General features: G+C 53.9%; 1 protein-coding gene and 1 pseudogene across 1 annotated transcript; one reads left to right on the forward strand and one right to left on the reverse strand.

Moving 5' to 3' along the window:
• Positions 1-377: 377 nt before the first annotated feature.
• LOC120674959 (translation initiation factor IF-2-like) lies at positions 378-1,737 on the reverse strand. The gene is made up of 3 exons (XM_039956054.1): positions 1,708-1,737; positions 1,203-1,627; positions 378-804 (listed from the first exon to the last, which is right to left on the reverse strand). The coding sequence occupies exons 1-3, from the start codon at positions 1,735-1,737 to the stop codon at positions 378-380; spliced, it is 882 nt and encodes a 293-aa protein (XP_039811988.1).
• Positions 1,738-7,300: 5,563 nt separating this feature from the next.
• On the forward strand, positions 7,301-8,856 carry LOC120674961 (annotated as a pseudogene).
• Positions 8,857-13,334: the final 4,478 nt, after the last annotated feature.

Consider the following 13,334-nt stretch of genomic DNA (forward strand, 5'->3'; position numbering starts at 1 on the left):
GCAGGCTCCGAGAGGGCTCCGGATTGAACGATCACCCAGTCACCCTCATCACTGAGCCCCTCGAACATCTCCGCACCGAGGATTTCCTTGGAGGCTGAAATAAAATCGACGACCGGTTGGCGGCGCTGGTCGCAGCTGCTGGATCGATGTCCCTCGAATACCCGTATTCATCACTGCTCTGCGGCAGCTCCACCACCGATTCCATGCTCTCCTGCGCTGTTTGCGCCATCGCCGCTGCAGTAGCACCCTCATCCCCGGCCCTCGCAGGCTCTGGGATGCGGGTCTCTTCCACCGCTGGCGTCCTTGGTGCCGACTCCACTTCCGTGATACCTCGACCCCAGCCCTCGGGGGCTCGGGGCGAGGGTCTCTCCCTCTCTCTAGCCGGCGGAGTGCTCCTGCACCTCCCCACCAGTTCCTCCTCCTGGTTCCGGCTGGGCGGCGCCATCCGCTCCGCCCTTGCCGGCCTCGACGTCTGTCTGGGCGGCGTTGCCCGCTCCGCCCCCGCCGGCTTCGACGTCCGGTCGGGCGGTGCTCTCCGCGCCACCCCGGCCGGCTCCCCCCTCGGCTTCGGCCCGGGCGACCGGCGCTGTGCCGCTCTGACCGGCGACACCTCCACCCTCCTGTGCTCGGGCCAGCTGGGCCTCCAGGGCCCCTCGAGCCACCGCTTCTCGGAACTTTACGGCCTCCGCCTCTCGGACCGGGTCCGCTCTGATCGGGGGCCGTGGCGCCGAATGCGGCGTCGCGTGTGCCCCGGTCTTGAGGGCCTTGGTCGGTGCTAGGTGGGCCACATCCTTGGTGGTGGCCCTGTAGCCGGGCATTCGGGAGGAAAGGGGTGAGGTTAGCAGAATTGGGGGATCGAGTAAACGAATGTGAAGAACAAAGTCGAGATCACTTACTCCGACCGGGCGCTCAGGCTGCGTTTACCCGTGCCACTCCGCCGGGCTCGCGGCACGCTGACACCTCCTGACGACTGACCCGGGGGCGTCGCCCTCGGATTGGCCCGGGGCCCCGAGGCCGTCTGCGCCGGTGTGTCCGCGCTTGCCGTCGACGCCGCGGGTGCAGGTGTCTGCCTACCCGTCCCCGGCGAGGGCAACCTCTACCCCGTCGCGGGTGTGGGCGATCTCCTGCCCGCTGCCGGCACGGGCGATCTCCTGCTCACCGCCGGCGTGGGCGACCTCTCTCCCGCCGCCGGCGCGGGCAACCTCTGTCCCGCCGCCGGCGTGGGTGACCTCCGCTCTGTCCTCGCGGCGGGCGGCTCCACCAGTGACCCTGGCGTGAGCCTCTCCTCGTCCAGTACTGTCGACGAGCCCTCGCCGCCAGCCGCTCGATGGGCCAGCGGGGGACTCGCGCCCGTCACCACCTCGTAGTCGTCGGGCTCCGAGAAATTGAGCTCACCGCTCGAGGAATCTTCCTCCTCGGTGGACTCGGGTGTGGGCGGTCGTGGGGCACCCTCCATCCATGCAATTTTGCACGCCTTCTCGTGCTCCTCCTTCCTCTCCCTCTTCCTAGCGGCGGCCTTCTTTGCCGCATCCTTCTTCTTCTTCTTCACCGCCTCTCCATGAAGGCGGTTGGCTTTGCGAGCCTCCGGAGTCGGGTGCTTCGAGACATAGCCTTTGTGGCTCAGTCCCTGCAAACGCAACTGAATCAAGAGCAGGAGGCAAGGGAAGGAATAGCACAAAATTTAAAACAATCGGAAACCAAACTCACCAGAGTGATGTACCCCTTCTCGGGGCGCATCTTGATCTTTCAGGGATCCCCGGGGTTGGAGGGGAAGTGCACCACCGCGCTCCTCGCCCTCCGGGCCGCGGCGTCGTGGGAGAGTAGCTCGTTCGACGCCCTCGAACCCTCGGCCGGGGCCTCGGAGGTGAGCTCGAAGATCGGCAGACTCCTCTCCACGAGAGGAATCACCCTCTGCAGATGGAAATTCGCGATGACGACAGCCGCCGTCAGCTCCTTCTTCGCCAGGTACTGCAGCACCTTGGTGAACACCTCGAGCTTGGCCTGCTGCTTCTGGGGCGACACCCACCAATTCCACTTCTCCGGCCTCTCCCGAAGCACCTTGTTGGTGAATGCCGGGAGCCGCCCGCCGTCGTTGCACAGGTAAAACCACCCCCGGGTCCACTCGGCGTTATTCGTGGTCATTCTGCAGGGGATGTACAGGTTCGCCCTGTTCCCATGCAAGTGGAGCATGAGACCACCGCGAGCGTATCTCTTCGGCTGGCCCTGGACGTTGTCGATGTAGAGCTCGCCGCAGAACAGGTGGATCCACAAATCCCAGTGCGCTTCTATCCCCAGGTAACCCTCGCAGAGGGCGGCGAAGACCGCCGCCTGCGAGATGGAGTTGGGGCCGAAGTTGTGCAGCTCCACCCCGTAGTAGTCACAAAGCGCGCGGATGAACCTGCCGACGGGGACGCCGAACCCCCGCTCATGGAGCCGCATGAGGCTCATGATGTAGCCGCTGGGTGGATTCGGCTCGGTCTCCTCCGGCCGCGGAGGGATCCACACCGGCCGCGACGGGTTGGTGTTCAGCGGCAGGAGCCTATCGGCGACCAGTTGCTCCAAGACCGCCGCGGTGGCGGTGGATCTCCCCCACGGCAGCGGCTCCTCGATTTGTACCGTCGCTTCGAAATGACGTGAGCACGGGAAACAAGCTCACACAGTGGCTAAGGTGCACTCTCTCCTCTTCTTCCTCCTCTCGCTCTTGGCTCTGGGCTCTGGATGCAGGGGAGACGGAGAGGGCAAGGGAGGCAAGAGCAAATGGCCAGGTGAGCCCAATCGATTCCCCCTTCCCTGTTTTTATTTACCGCGCTGGGCGGATTCGTCGCCGCGGCCCCGAATCCACCGCATTGAATGCGGTAGATTTCACTGCCGCCGACAGCTGGGCCCCACGACCACGGAAGCTCCCGCGCACGCATTCGGCAATAATTACGGCGCGATAACCGACGGGCGCGGCGGGACTGTAGCGTCGTCCCATCCTCCAGCCGCCGCCCACGCCTCTCCGCCTACCCGAGGCGGCCGCCTAAAAAGGCGCGCCCGCTCCGCATGCACCGGGCCACATCGCCCACAACCAGCGGAGGACCCGCGCGCATGACCGGCGACCCCGCGCCGTTTACGAGCCGTTACGGAATATTCCCTCCGAAGATTCCTTACCAATGAGGCCTTACTGATCAGGGGTTCGAAGCCTGGCCTGTCGAGGGTTCGATAGGTGCCCCAGATCGCCAGAGTCAGGGACTGCATGGGCGTGCCGTACAAGCTACCCTCGAACGCGGAGTTCGAGATGCCCCATCGAGGGAGAGCATCGAGCCCTCGGACCCTATCGAATGAGTCTGAGCCCCACCTAGCGAACCTTTGCGAGCACTTTATGTGATGTGCCCACGGACCACAAGCCGACCTTTATCGAACAGGGCACGAACGTCCATTTGAACCACCCGATAACAGCTCACTGAAGTAGCCATGGCTCGCGGCTCGGGCATGGGTAGCATGGCGCGCTTCACCCCTCCTCCCTGCGGAAGGGCGATGAGGGTCAGAACAAAAAGTCGAGGGTCCCCTGAACACCTTCACACAGGCCAAGGCTCGGGGGCTCCTCGCGCACCGCGGCTCAGGCCGCACCCTCGAATGAATCGGCTACCGTCGATCGTGGAATTCCACGTATCTAACAAACCTCCCGCGCTTACGCGCGCCTAACTGATTGTTCAACAGAATCGCGGGTCGCTGTGCCAGCACGAAAAACGCCGAGGCCGGCTGAAAGGAACACCGAGGCCAGCTGAAGAGAACGCTGGGCAGCCACCCTAATCAATCTACCATGCAGGGCGATGTTTATAGCCCTTGGACGAGTGCAAGCACTCCTCCAAGGCCTCGGGGGCTACACCCGCGGGTGCGCTGACGCGCCCCCGCGGAGGAAACTTCACACATTCAAGGATCGAAACCCTCTGCAGACTAGCTCGGACTCTCCCATCAGCATGATGGCGACGCCCCCAGTGGCAACGCAATGGTGCTCGAGGCGACTATGATCTACATAGACAACTCGTAGTGGCCTCCCCACTGCTTCTCCAATGACGAAACCCGACCTCGGGCTAATCTCCTCCGACAACGCTCGCCGGAGCACTGTCACACCCCCACCGGGCAAACCAAGATCCCCACGGTCAGCACCCGAGTCACGCCCTCGAGGGGTCAAGCCTCTACAGGGCTGATGCTCATCCCTACAAAGGCTCGGGGGCTACTGTCGGGTACCATGATTAGGGACACCCTAACCAGGGGACTAAATCTCCCTTAAAGCGCAAAACACATGTCAGGCAATCCGGCCCACCAAGGCCAACAGTTTCCTCCCGATCTGAAGGAAAGGAAAGGACTCAAAGAAGCCCAATCCACGGCCTAAGTACGCAGTGTGGCCCATCTGAACCCCCTCGAACCCACGAGGCAATCTCTGCCTCGCTCGAGGGCTCTCCGCCGAGACCCTCGACAACGCTTCGGATCTTCGCCTCACTCGAGGGTAGCAAGCCTACTCTCGAGAGGGCGGATCGACTCCGCCTCGCTCGAGGCCACCCCTCGACGTAAAGGACAAACGGCCGTCCGCTCACCTGCCCGCCGTACGGAGGCATTAAATGCTAACAACTCCGCCGCAGCGCTCGAGTCAGCCGGCGTCAGGCCACCACTCTGCACAGTGGCTATGACCGGGGTCCTATCCACCAACTCCGGTCACTGCTTAGCTATCCCCCGCGCTGTGGCGGCACTGTGGGAACCTGCGGCACGCTGTGCGAACGTGCGTGACGCCTGCTCCTTCCACTGTGCTGCCTACTCCGTGTAGCTCCTCTGCTGCGGAACCCTCGAACGGCATGGGCACGACCCTCGGGCGTGGTTTGAACCTTGACCCGATCAAGACCCCTGCCTGCAGGACCCTCGGAACGCCGCCACGTCAAGCGCAGGGGACGGTACCCTCTACAGGAGCCACCATGCCGCCCGCTGAAGCTGCCAGGACGCCGACGCGATCTCCGCAAGAGCAAGGACGACGCCCAGGACAGCCGCACGTCCGGCACCATGATCTCTAGTACCCCACAGTGTACTTTCTACAGTGGACATTCACTGTGCGCCCCCGATTCGGGGAGAGACGACGACTTCTTCCTCCCACCGTACATGTACCCCGCCCCTCTTTGTGTCTATAAAAGGAGGAGGCGGACCTCTCATACGCTCAGACGCCCTCATATGACCAACTCCCTTAGCTTCATTCGCTCACTCTTTCGATATTGGCACTTGCCTTAATCATCTCCTCCTCTAGCAGAGACTTGGGAGCTTCCCTCCCTCTCTCGCCTCGCTTGTACCCCCTACTACAGGCACCCCCAGTGCAAGATAGTACAGTGCACTCGCACACCCTTGCTGGACGTACGGCCCCGCAGCCGGAACTAGGATAAACTCGTGCGTTCTTGTGTTACCTCTTACATCAACCATCCAAGGTGAGGGATCACGCAGCACTTTACTAGTTGGTGCCGGACCGCCGGATTTGGACACCGACAACCGTCCTCCACCCCCTCCACCCCTCTCTCCCACATACCACTGCCCACCGAAGATCCTCCACTGCTCGACTGGCGGTGCCATCAGGGGCGGAGCCAGGGGCGTAGGGGCCTGCCCCCCTGCTCCCGTAGCACCACTAGCAAAGGTGGAACTCCCCCAGTGGCGGCCGGCGGCAAGACTGTGCCCCCCCCCCTATCAAATCCTAGCTCACATTTGGTACTGGTCAATAACTTACGGCGAGACGAGCAGAAGTTAGAAGGATTCCTTCGGGGAGCTGCTTCTTCCTCTGGATTCCCTTCTTCTATAGACAAACCCCCGGCTAGGGCAGCAGCGTTTTAAAGAAATACGAACAATTTGGTTTTCAGTGAGCCCGCTTCTTAGTGATAGGTTTCTAGCGCCCGCCATTGCCACTCGGCCTCCACCATCCACAACCCGCTTCCACCGCCCGGCCTACCGTGAGTCCCCTTCACCCCAACCTCCTCTTCCACTCGAATGCGGCGCTCTGGAGAATAATGCATTCGTTTCGCTTAGGTCGTAGCGAATGTTCGTTATCTAAGAATTTTGGCTCTTTCTCTTCTACAGCCGATGTCATCCCTGCCTCCCCATCCCACACCAGTCACGACGCCAGCCAACGTGTCTTCCTAGATTCCTTTTACGCCAAGCTAAGTGAGCTTGAAGCTCTCCCTCCAAAGCGTGCAGGACACCATCAGCTAACATATTGGCAAAGCAAGTTTGAAAAGTCTGATAAGCAAAGATCTTGATATGGCTTACATTTGGGACTGTAATAATACATGAGATGATCCTTACTGATGTAGACAAGCTAGCAAACTTCTATCTTTCTAGAGTACGTGATTTCTCCCTGTCGAGATCATTGATATAAAAGAGATTTTTCCAGTGTCCTCACCCCAGAATGGCACGTACATCCCACTTCCACGCATTCAAAGATCATGGTGATAACGTGTACAGTGGGGTACATGGAAGACTTGGAACAAGTAGAGTTGTGAGATGACAGATGTGAGGTGAACCACTACGACTATGGTAAGATAAAACCATTTCTTACCGGGAATTTGAAGCACAAATTGTCAGCCTGGTCCTCTATTGACTTATTCAAGCTCCACCTTTGCCTTGATCTGAACTTGCAAGGTGTTAACCTTTTAATTTTCTTTAGAACAGCTTTTGGTTATTAAACGTAGAAGTCCTAGTTACTGCTTGTACCGCAAGCACAATCATACATAAACAAGGTGGTCAAGTCTTGCTTCTTCTATAAGGTCCTGTTTAGATCCCAAAACATAAATAATTCAAAATTTTGTAAATCGCTTGCATGGTGTACTAAATGTAGTCGAAAAATAAATCGCATTACACAAATGGACTGTAAATCGCGAGACGAATCTAATGAGCCTAATTAGGACGTGATTAGACACTAAATTGCTACAGTAATTCTACAGTGAACATACTCTAATGATGGATTAATTAGGCTCATTAGATTCATCTCGTGATTTACAGACGAGATCTGTAATTAGTTTTGTGATTAGTCTATATTTATTACTTCAAATGTTGAAGATTCACTTCCAAAAATGCAAAAATGCAAAGTGATGAGAGCCTAAACTAGAAAATACGCAGATCGCCAGGAAGCATCCTCCCATATCCATCTCCTGCCAAATCACTTCTCTATATAGCAATTGAAAGAAGGCATCTCTCCTCTGACCAAAGGAGTCATCAGGGTGCTTCTCCGGCAAGGCAGTACGCAGCTATAAAATGTTGCCTGCCTAACCACGGCACCACGCAGCCAAGCATCTCCCAGGACACCTCCAGCGAAAGCATCCTTATTTGTTCAGAAATATTTGTTCCTAGTTTCTAGTTGGCGAAGGCGAACCACCGCTTGACTCTTGAGCAAATGAAGCAGACCGTCGTCCTGTACCCCGGCGCCGGCGTTGGCCACGTGAATCCCATGGCCGAGCTCGCCAAGGTCTTCGTCAGCCACGGCTACGACGTCACCATGGTGATCGTCCCGCCGCCCTTCAAGTCGTCCGCACTGGGCACCAGCCAAATCGAGCAGATTGCCGGATTTGCCGCGGCCAATCCATCCATCTCCTTCCATGTCCTCCCGCCGATCCCGGCCCCCGAATTCGCCGGCTCGCCCAAGCACCCGTTCCTCCTCATGCTGCAGATGCTGCGCCAGTACAACGACAAGCTCGAGAGCTTCCTCCGCTCCATCCCGCGGCAGCGCTTGCACTCCCTCGTCGTCGACATGTTCTGCGTCGACGCCATCGACGTCGCCGCGAAGCTGGGCGTCCCGGCCTACACGTTCGTCCCCTCGGGCGCGTCATCCCTGGCCGTCGTAGCCCAGCTCCCGACGCTGCTGGCCGGCAGGCAGACGGGCTTAGAGGAGCTGGGGGACACGCCCCTCGAGTTCCTCGGCGTTCCGCCCATGCCGGCGTCCCACCTGATCGCGCAACTGCTCGCGCACCCCGAGGATGTGCAGTGCAAGACCATGTTGAGCATCTTTGAGCGCAGCATGGACAGCAGGGCGGTTCTGGTGAACACGGTCGAGTCGTTGGAGAGTCGAGCGGTGCAGGCACTCAGGGATCCCCTGTGTGTCCCTGGCAAGGTGCTGCCTCCAATATACTGCGTTGGGCCGCTAGTCAGCGGCGGCGGCGCACGGAATGGTGAGAAAACAGAGAGGCATGAGTGCCTCGCGTGGCTCGATGCTCAGCTGGAGCGCAGCGTCGTGTTCCTCTGCTTCGGGAGCATGGTACATTCTCTGTCGAGCAGTTCAAGGAGATCGCCGTTGGCCTGGAGAAGTCCGGGCAACGGTTCGTATGGGTCGTGCGCGTTCCGGGCAACGTCAATGATCCGAAGAGGTTGTTGGACAAACCATGTGAGCCGGACCTCGATGCCCTCCTACCGGAGAGTTTCTTGGAGCACACCAAGGATCGAGGCCTTGTTGTCAAGTCATGGGCACCGCAGGTGGATGTACTGAACCACCGAGCTACAGGCGCATTCGTGACCCACTGTGGATGGAACTCGACGATGGAGGGCATCATGGCCGGGGTCCCAATGTTGTGTTGGCCATTGTATGCGGAGCAGAAGATGAACAAGGTCTTCATGACAGCGGATATGGGCGTTGCAGTGGAGATGGAGGGGTATAGGACGGGTTTTATCAAGGCCGAGGAGGTTGAGGCAAAGGTGTGGTTGGTCATGGAGTCTAAGGAGGGGAGGGAGCTCCAGGCCCGAGTGCTGGCACGCAAGAAAGAAGCAGAGGCGGCATTAGAGGTAGGTGGCTCGTCGCACGCGGCCTTTGTTCAGTTCTTGTCGGACGTGGAGAACCTTGGAGAGCAGCTCGTCCCGTAATGGATTTGTAGCTTGTGTTTCTTTACCTTTTATCTTATAATATTCTATCATTCCATGTTATCCTTTGATTGTTTGATCAGCCACATATTCAGACATATCATACTATGTTTTTTCTAAGTTAAATTTGACCAAATTTATAGAAAAAATAAATTTATTTCATTGATCCACCATGTTCGGTAGTATAGTTGTTGCTATAATTTTTATAAATTTGGTCAAAATTAGCTATGTTTGATTTAGGAAAATATAATACAATATGTAAATAAAAATGGAGGAGAATATCAGCTATATAATCTATACTATAAAGATCGAAAACAATTTAAAACTTTTCTTACTCAGATTGGGCCCGCTATACCTCTCATGCTAGATCCATATGTCAAGTCCGAGGGAGGTGGGAGGAGGTGGAGACCCATAGAAACTGAATGTTAGGCCCCAAATCAATTGTGTTTTTCACTAGGAATCCTATACATCTTCTGGAAGGTGGGAAAGACATTGAACTTGCAGTATTTGATATTCGTGCAAAGTGCATCAAGAGGATGAGATTGAAGCACAGCAGCGCTGCGCGCATGTGCGGCTTCGTGCATGGCTGGTGGTGTGGGGATTCCATTTAGATTCAAAACTTTAATTCTATTTTTCTTTCAAACCGTAAATACATTTTGAATTCCGTTTCAACCATGATGCTATTTAGAATTTATGCAACAAAACAAGATCACATATGCATATGTTTTAATTAATTTTAGTTTTTCTAAAAATATCAACAATCAAAATATACTATTGCAACATTTGAGTATACATGTTCAACATTTTGTACATACAGTTTCAACATTTTCATATAAAATGTTTAACTAGTTTATAAGAAATATTGTATTAAGTTTGAATGAATGTTGAATTTTGTATTTTAAAATATTGACCATAGTAGTATAGAGAAAGTGATAATTATTGATGCAGCTTGAAGAGGGAAAAAAAATAAAAGAACACCTTCCACCACCTGCACCTTCCTAACAAGTGGCGAAGTGTTAGCTGCACATGTTTACTGTATGTGCTTTCGCGATTCGACAACGCAGCATATGACTGACTTTGATGGGTCGCGATACCAATGATAATGGGGTTTGGGCTTTATAGATAGTGTGTTATCTATCTTCCGCCCGTGACCTCTTCCTCCACTTCGATCTTACCGCGATGGGAGCCTCACCTTGCTGGAGCTCGCGGCGCTGCTCCACTCCCTGGGCCTCCGCCCGGCCGCTGGGGATGAGATCCACGTGCTCATCGCTGCCATGGACACCGACGGCAACGACACCATGTAGTTCGACGAGCTCGCGTCCTCCCTCGCACCGCTGCTCCTGGGGCCGTACCGCCCCGTCGTGGCTGTCGACCAGGCGCAGCTTGCCGAGGCCTTCCGCGCCTTCGACCGCTAGAAGAGGGCCGCTACGTCGAGGGGCGAGCAGGGCGGATGGTGCGGGCTGAGCTCGGAGCCGGCGGTGCGCGGCGAGCTCGTGCAGCGCGGCGGAGCGGGCGAGACGCGGCGCAGAGCAAGCAGCGGGGCAGCGGGCGGCGAGGGGAGCAGCGGCGCGGCACGCCCGGCCACGAGCGAGCGACGTGCGGGCCGAAGCACGACAAAATTGGATGGGGGAGGCGGGGAGGCGCTAGCTGCAGCTGCTAGCTTCTTGCTTGGAGGGAGGTGGCCGGACGGTGCAGGGGCATACGAGCCTGGCAGCCGGATCGAGAGGCGACAGCATGGCCGCCCCCTCCGTCGCAAGGCGATGGGTCGATCTCTTTCATGGACGGACGGCAGCACTAATCACACGTTTGGTCGGAGCAGAGGAGCGTTTGGTCGGAGCAGAGGAGCGGAGGTTGAAGAAAAGGGTGGGTGCCACCAGTAATAGAGTGGTGACACACGATAGATTTTGATGTAGCACATTAGAGTTAACACTGTAACAAAACAAGTTAAGAGGCTTTTATGGAAAAAGTAGGTAAATCTTGCTTGAGCTAAAAACTGAACTAAGCAACGAGCATCTTCAAGAGATTAGCCAAATTATTTTCCAAAGATAAATTTAGCTATTATAAAAAATCTCTAACAGATTTTGTAAATAACTATCCAAATTTAACAGCTTTTTTTTAGGTCATTCGCTCTCTACTTTCAGATAGCTTACCTCATGTCCTCACTAAGTCTCTTAGTTTTACCTTACAGTGCCTGTCTGAGTACTCTAGTATTTTTTATTAAATCTAATTTGAAGAGTAGCTAAATCAGTAAATTGGCTAGTTTTTTGGTTAATCTATTGGAGATGCGGCGAGCCTATCACTTAGCTATTACTATATCGTGTGGTGGATGGCGGTCATTAAGACTTGTTCGGTTAGATATGGATTCATTCCGGACTAGAACGATAGAAACAATAAGAAATATAATATGAGATCGGGATTCATTCCGGGTCAAAAATTAATTGTAACAAAATGAATTCATAATAGGTACAACAAGATATCGGGATTAATTTCACATCTCTACACTCATGGATTGATTGCTGGTTTTTTAATGTAGATATCGTAAGTATACTTTATTGCAATTATTATTTGTCCCGGAATGAATTCCGGTCTAAACCAACATCTCCGTGTAAACTATGGAAACTCTAATCTGGGTCACCGGATCAACATCCAGGGGGCGCAGAGGGAATGGGAGGGGAGATTTGCAAAAGTGTGATTGCCCAATTCAAGAGCGGGCGGTTAATTGTAAAATTAGCTAATCACATTATACCCCTTGGATGTTAATCCGATGATTCAAATTGAAATTTCCACAGTTTGGACAAAAAATTTGAGTTGCACGTAATGTGTTCCCAAAAATAAATTCAATTCAGCCAGCCATGGCTCGCTAGAGCCGCTGCTCGTGGGCGATGCGGACATGCGGCTGACGGCTCCACTCTGTGGGATCCACCTCAGTATGGCTGGGCAATCGGGTAACCCGAAAAATTCGGGTCGGGTAATTCGGGTTTTTCAAATTTCGGGTCTTGAAAACTGGAACCCGAAAATTGCTCGAGAAAAAGAAAACCCGATAATTCGGTACCCGATATTTCGGGTTCGGGTTCGGGTATTCCCGAAATACCCGAGAAGCTGCTCACCAGTAGCGTCGGCGGCGACTGACGGAGGCTTCGTCAAGAATCGGCACTCCCCGGCCTCCGCTCCCCACAGATGGAGGAGCTCCGCAAGCACACGTCGTAGACCTGCACCTGCAGTCCTGTGGACGTGAGCCTCGACAACGCCATGGATTGAATCGACCAAACTCAGATCGAGCTTATGGGGCTGCGCAACAGTGCCAGGAATCGGTAGCCGGCAGAGGCATAGCGGCGGCGGGAGGCCGGGGGCGGGCTGGCGGGGGCGCAGATGTCTGACAGCCACAGGTCGCGGGGCACTCAAATGGCTCGCGGCGCCGCTGCGGTCCGTATCCTGCGGAGAGCGAGATGCAGATGCAGATGAGAGAGATGGAAGATATTTTACTTTGTGTTTTGACGGTGAGAAAGAGCCCTTGGGATGACACAGATAAGATTTTAGCCTTGGTGGGCCGTGCGGAGCATGAGATTTTGGGCTGACTGGGCTGAAATTGCAAGCCCATGGGAGGATTTCAGGTAAGGCTTTTTCAATTTCGGGTTTTTCGGGTAATTCGGGTATCGGGGATCAAAACCCGAATTACCCATAATAATTTCGGGTACCGGAACTTGCTACCCGATTTAGTCTTCGGGTTTTTCGATTTCGGGTTTTTCGGGTTCGGGTTCGGGTTTTTTGGGTACGGGTTTCGGGTTTCGGGTAATATGCCCAGCTATACACCTCAGGACGACCCCACCTGGCCACCTTCGCCTGAGTGTCATGTCCTTTTTTCCCCTTAGTTTTATAGATTTTCCTTTATAATCAACTAGACGTGCAACCTGCGTATTTGCGCGACTAGTATTGAAAATTTAAAAATTCACATGTCGTTATATTTTTACTTAAAGATTATAGTATTTTTTTACCATACATCACTCTATTTATTATTGTAAATTATGTTTATTATTGGTTAAAACAATTCAAATATGATCTACTTGTAATAACAATTTGATTTGTTGAGCATTAATAATATTATGCATATAATTATTCTTATTTTTGTTTTATTTTGATTGATTGTTGGTAGCTTTAGTTTTTATTAATAGTATATATTTGTAACTGATACATAACTAATTGGTATTTTGTATTTAATTTTTCATAATGGTATTGGTGGGTGATTTTTAATTAGGCATAGGGGTATTTTGGGCTAATTTTTATCATAATGGTAGTGGTGGGTAATTTTTATTTTTTTTATTTTTATCCAATTAATGTGGGAATTTTTGCAAAATAATAAGATAATAGAATATGTTTGCAAAAATTGTCTAGAAAGAGTATGTGTGAATTTTTGCGGAATAAGTTGTTTGTATAAATTTATGATGATGTTGATTACTTGTACAAATTATTTATAGAAGTTACAT

The sequence above is a fragment of the Panicum virgatum genome, chromosome 5N (genome assembly GCF_016808335.1).
Source record: "Panicum virgatum strain AP13 chromosome 5N, P.virgatum_v5, whole genome shotgun sequence".
NCBI classification, from domain to species: domain Eukaryota; kingdom Viridiplantae; phylum Streptophyta; class Magnoliopsida; order Poales; family Poaceae; genus Panicum; species Panicum virgatum.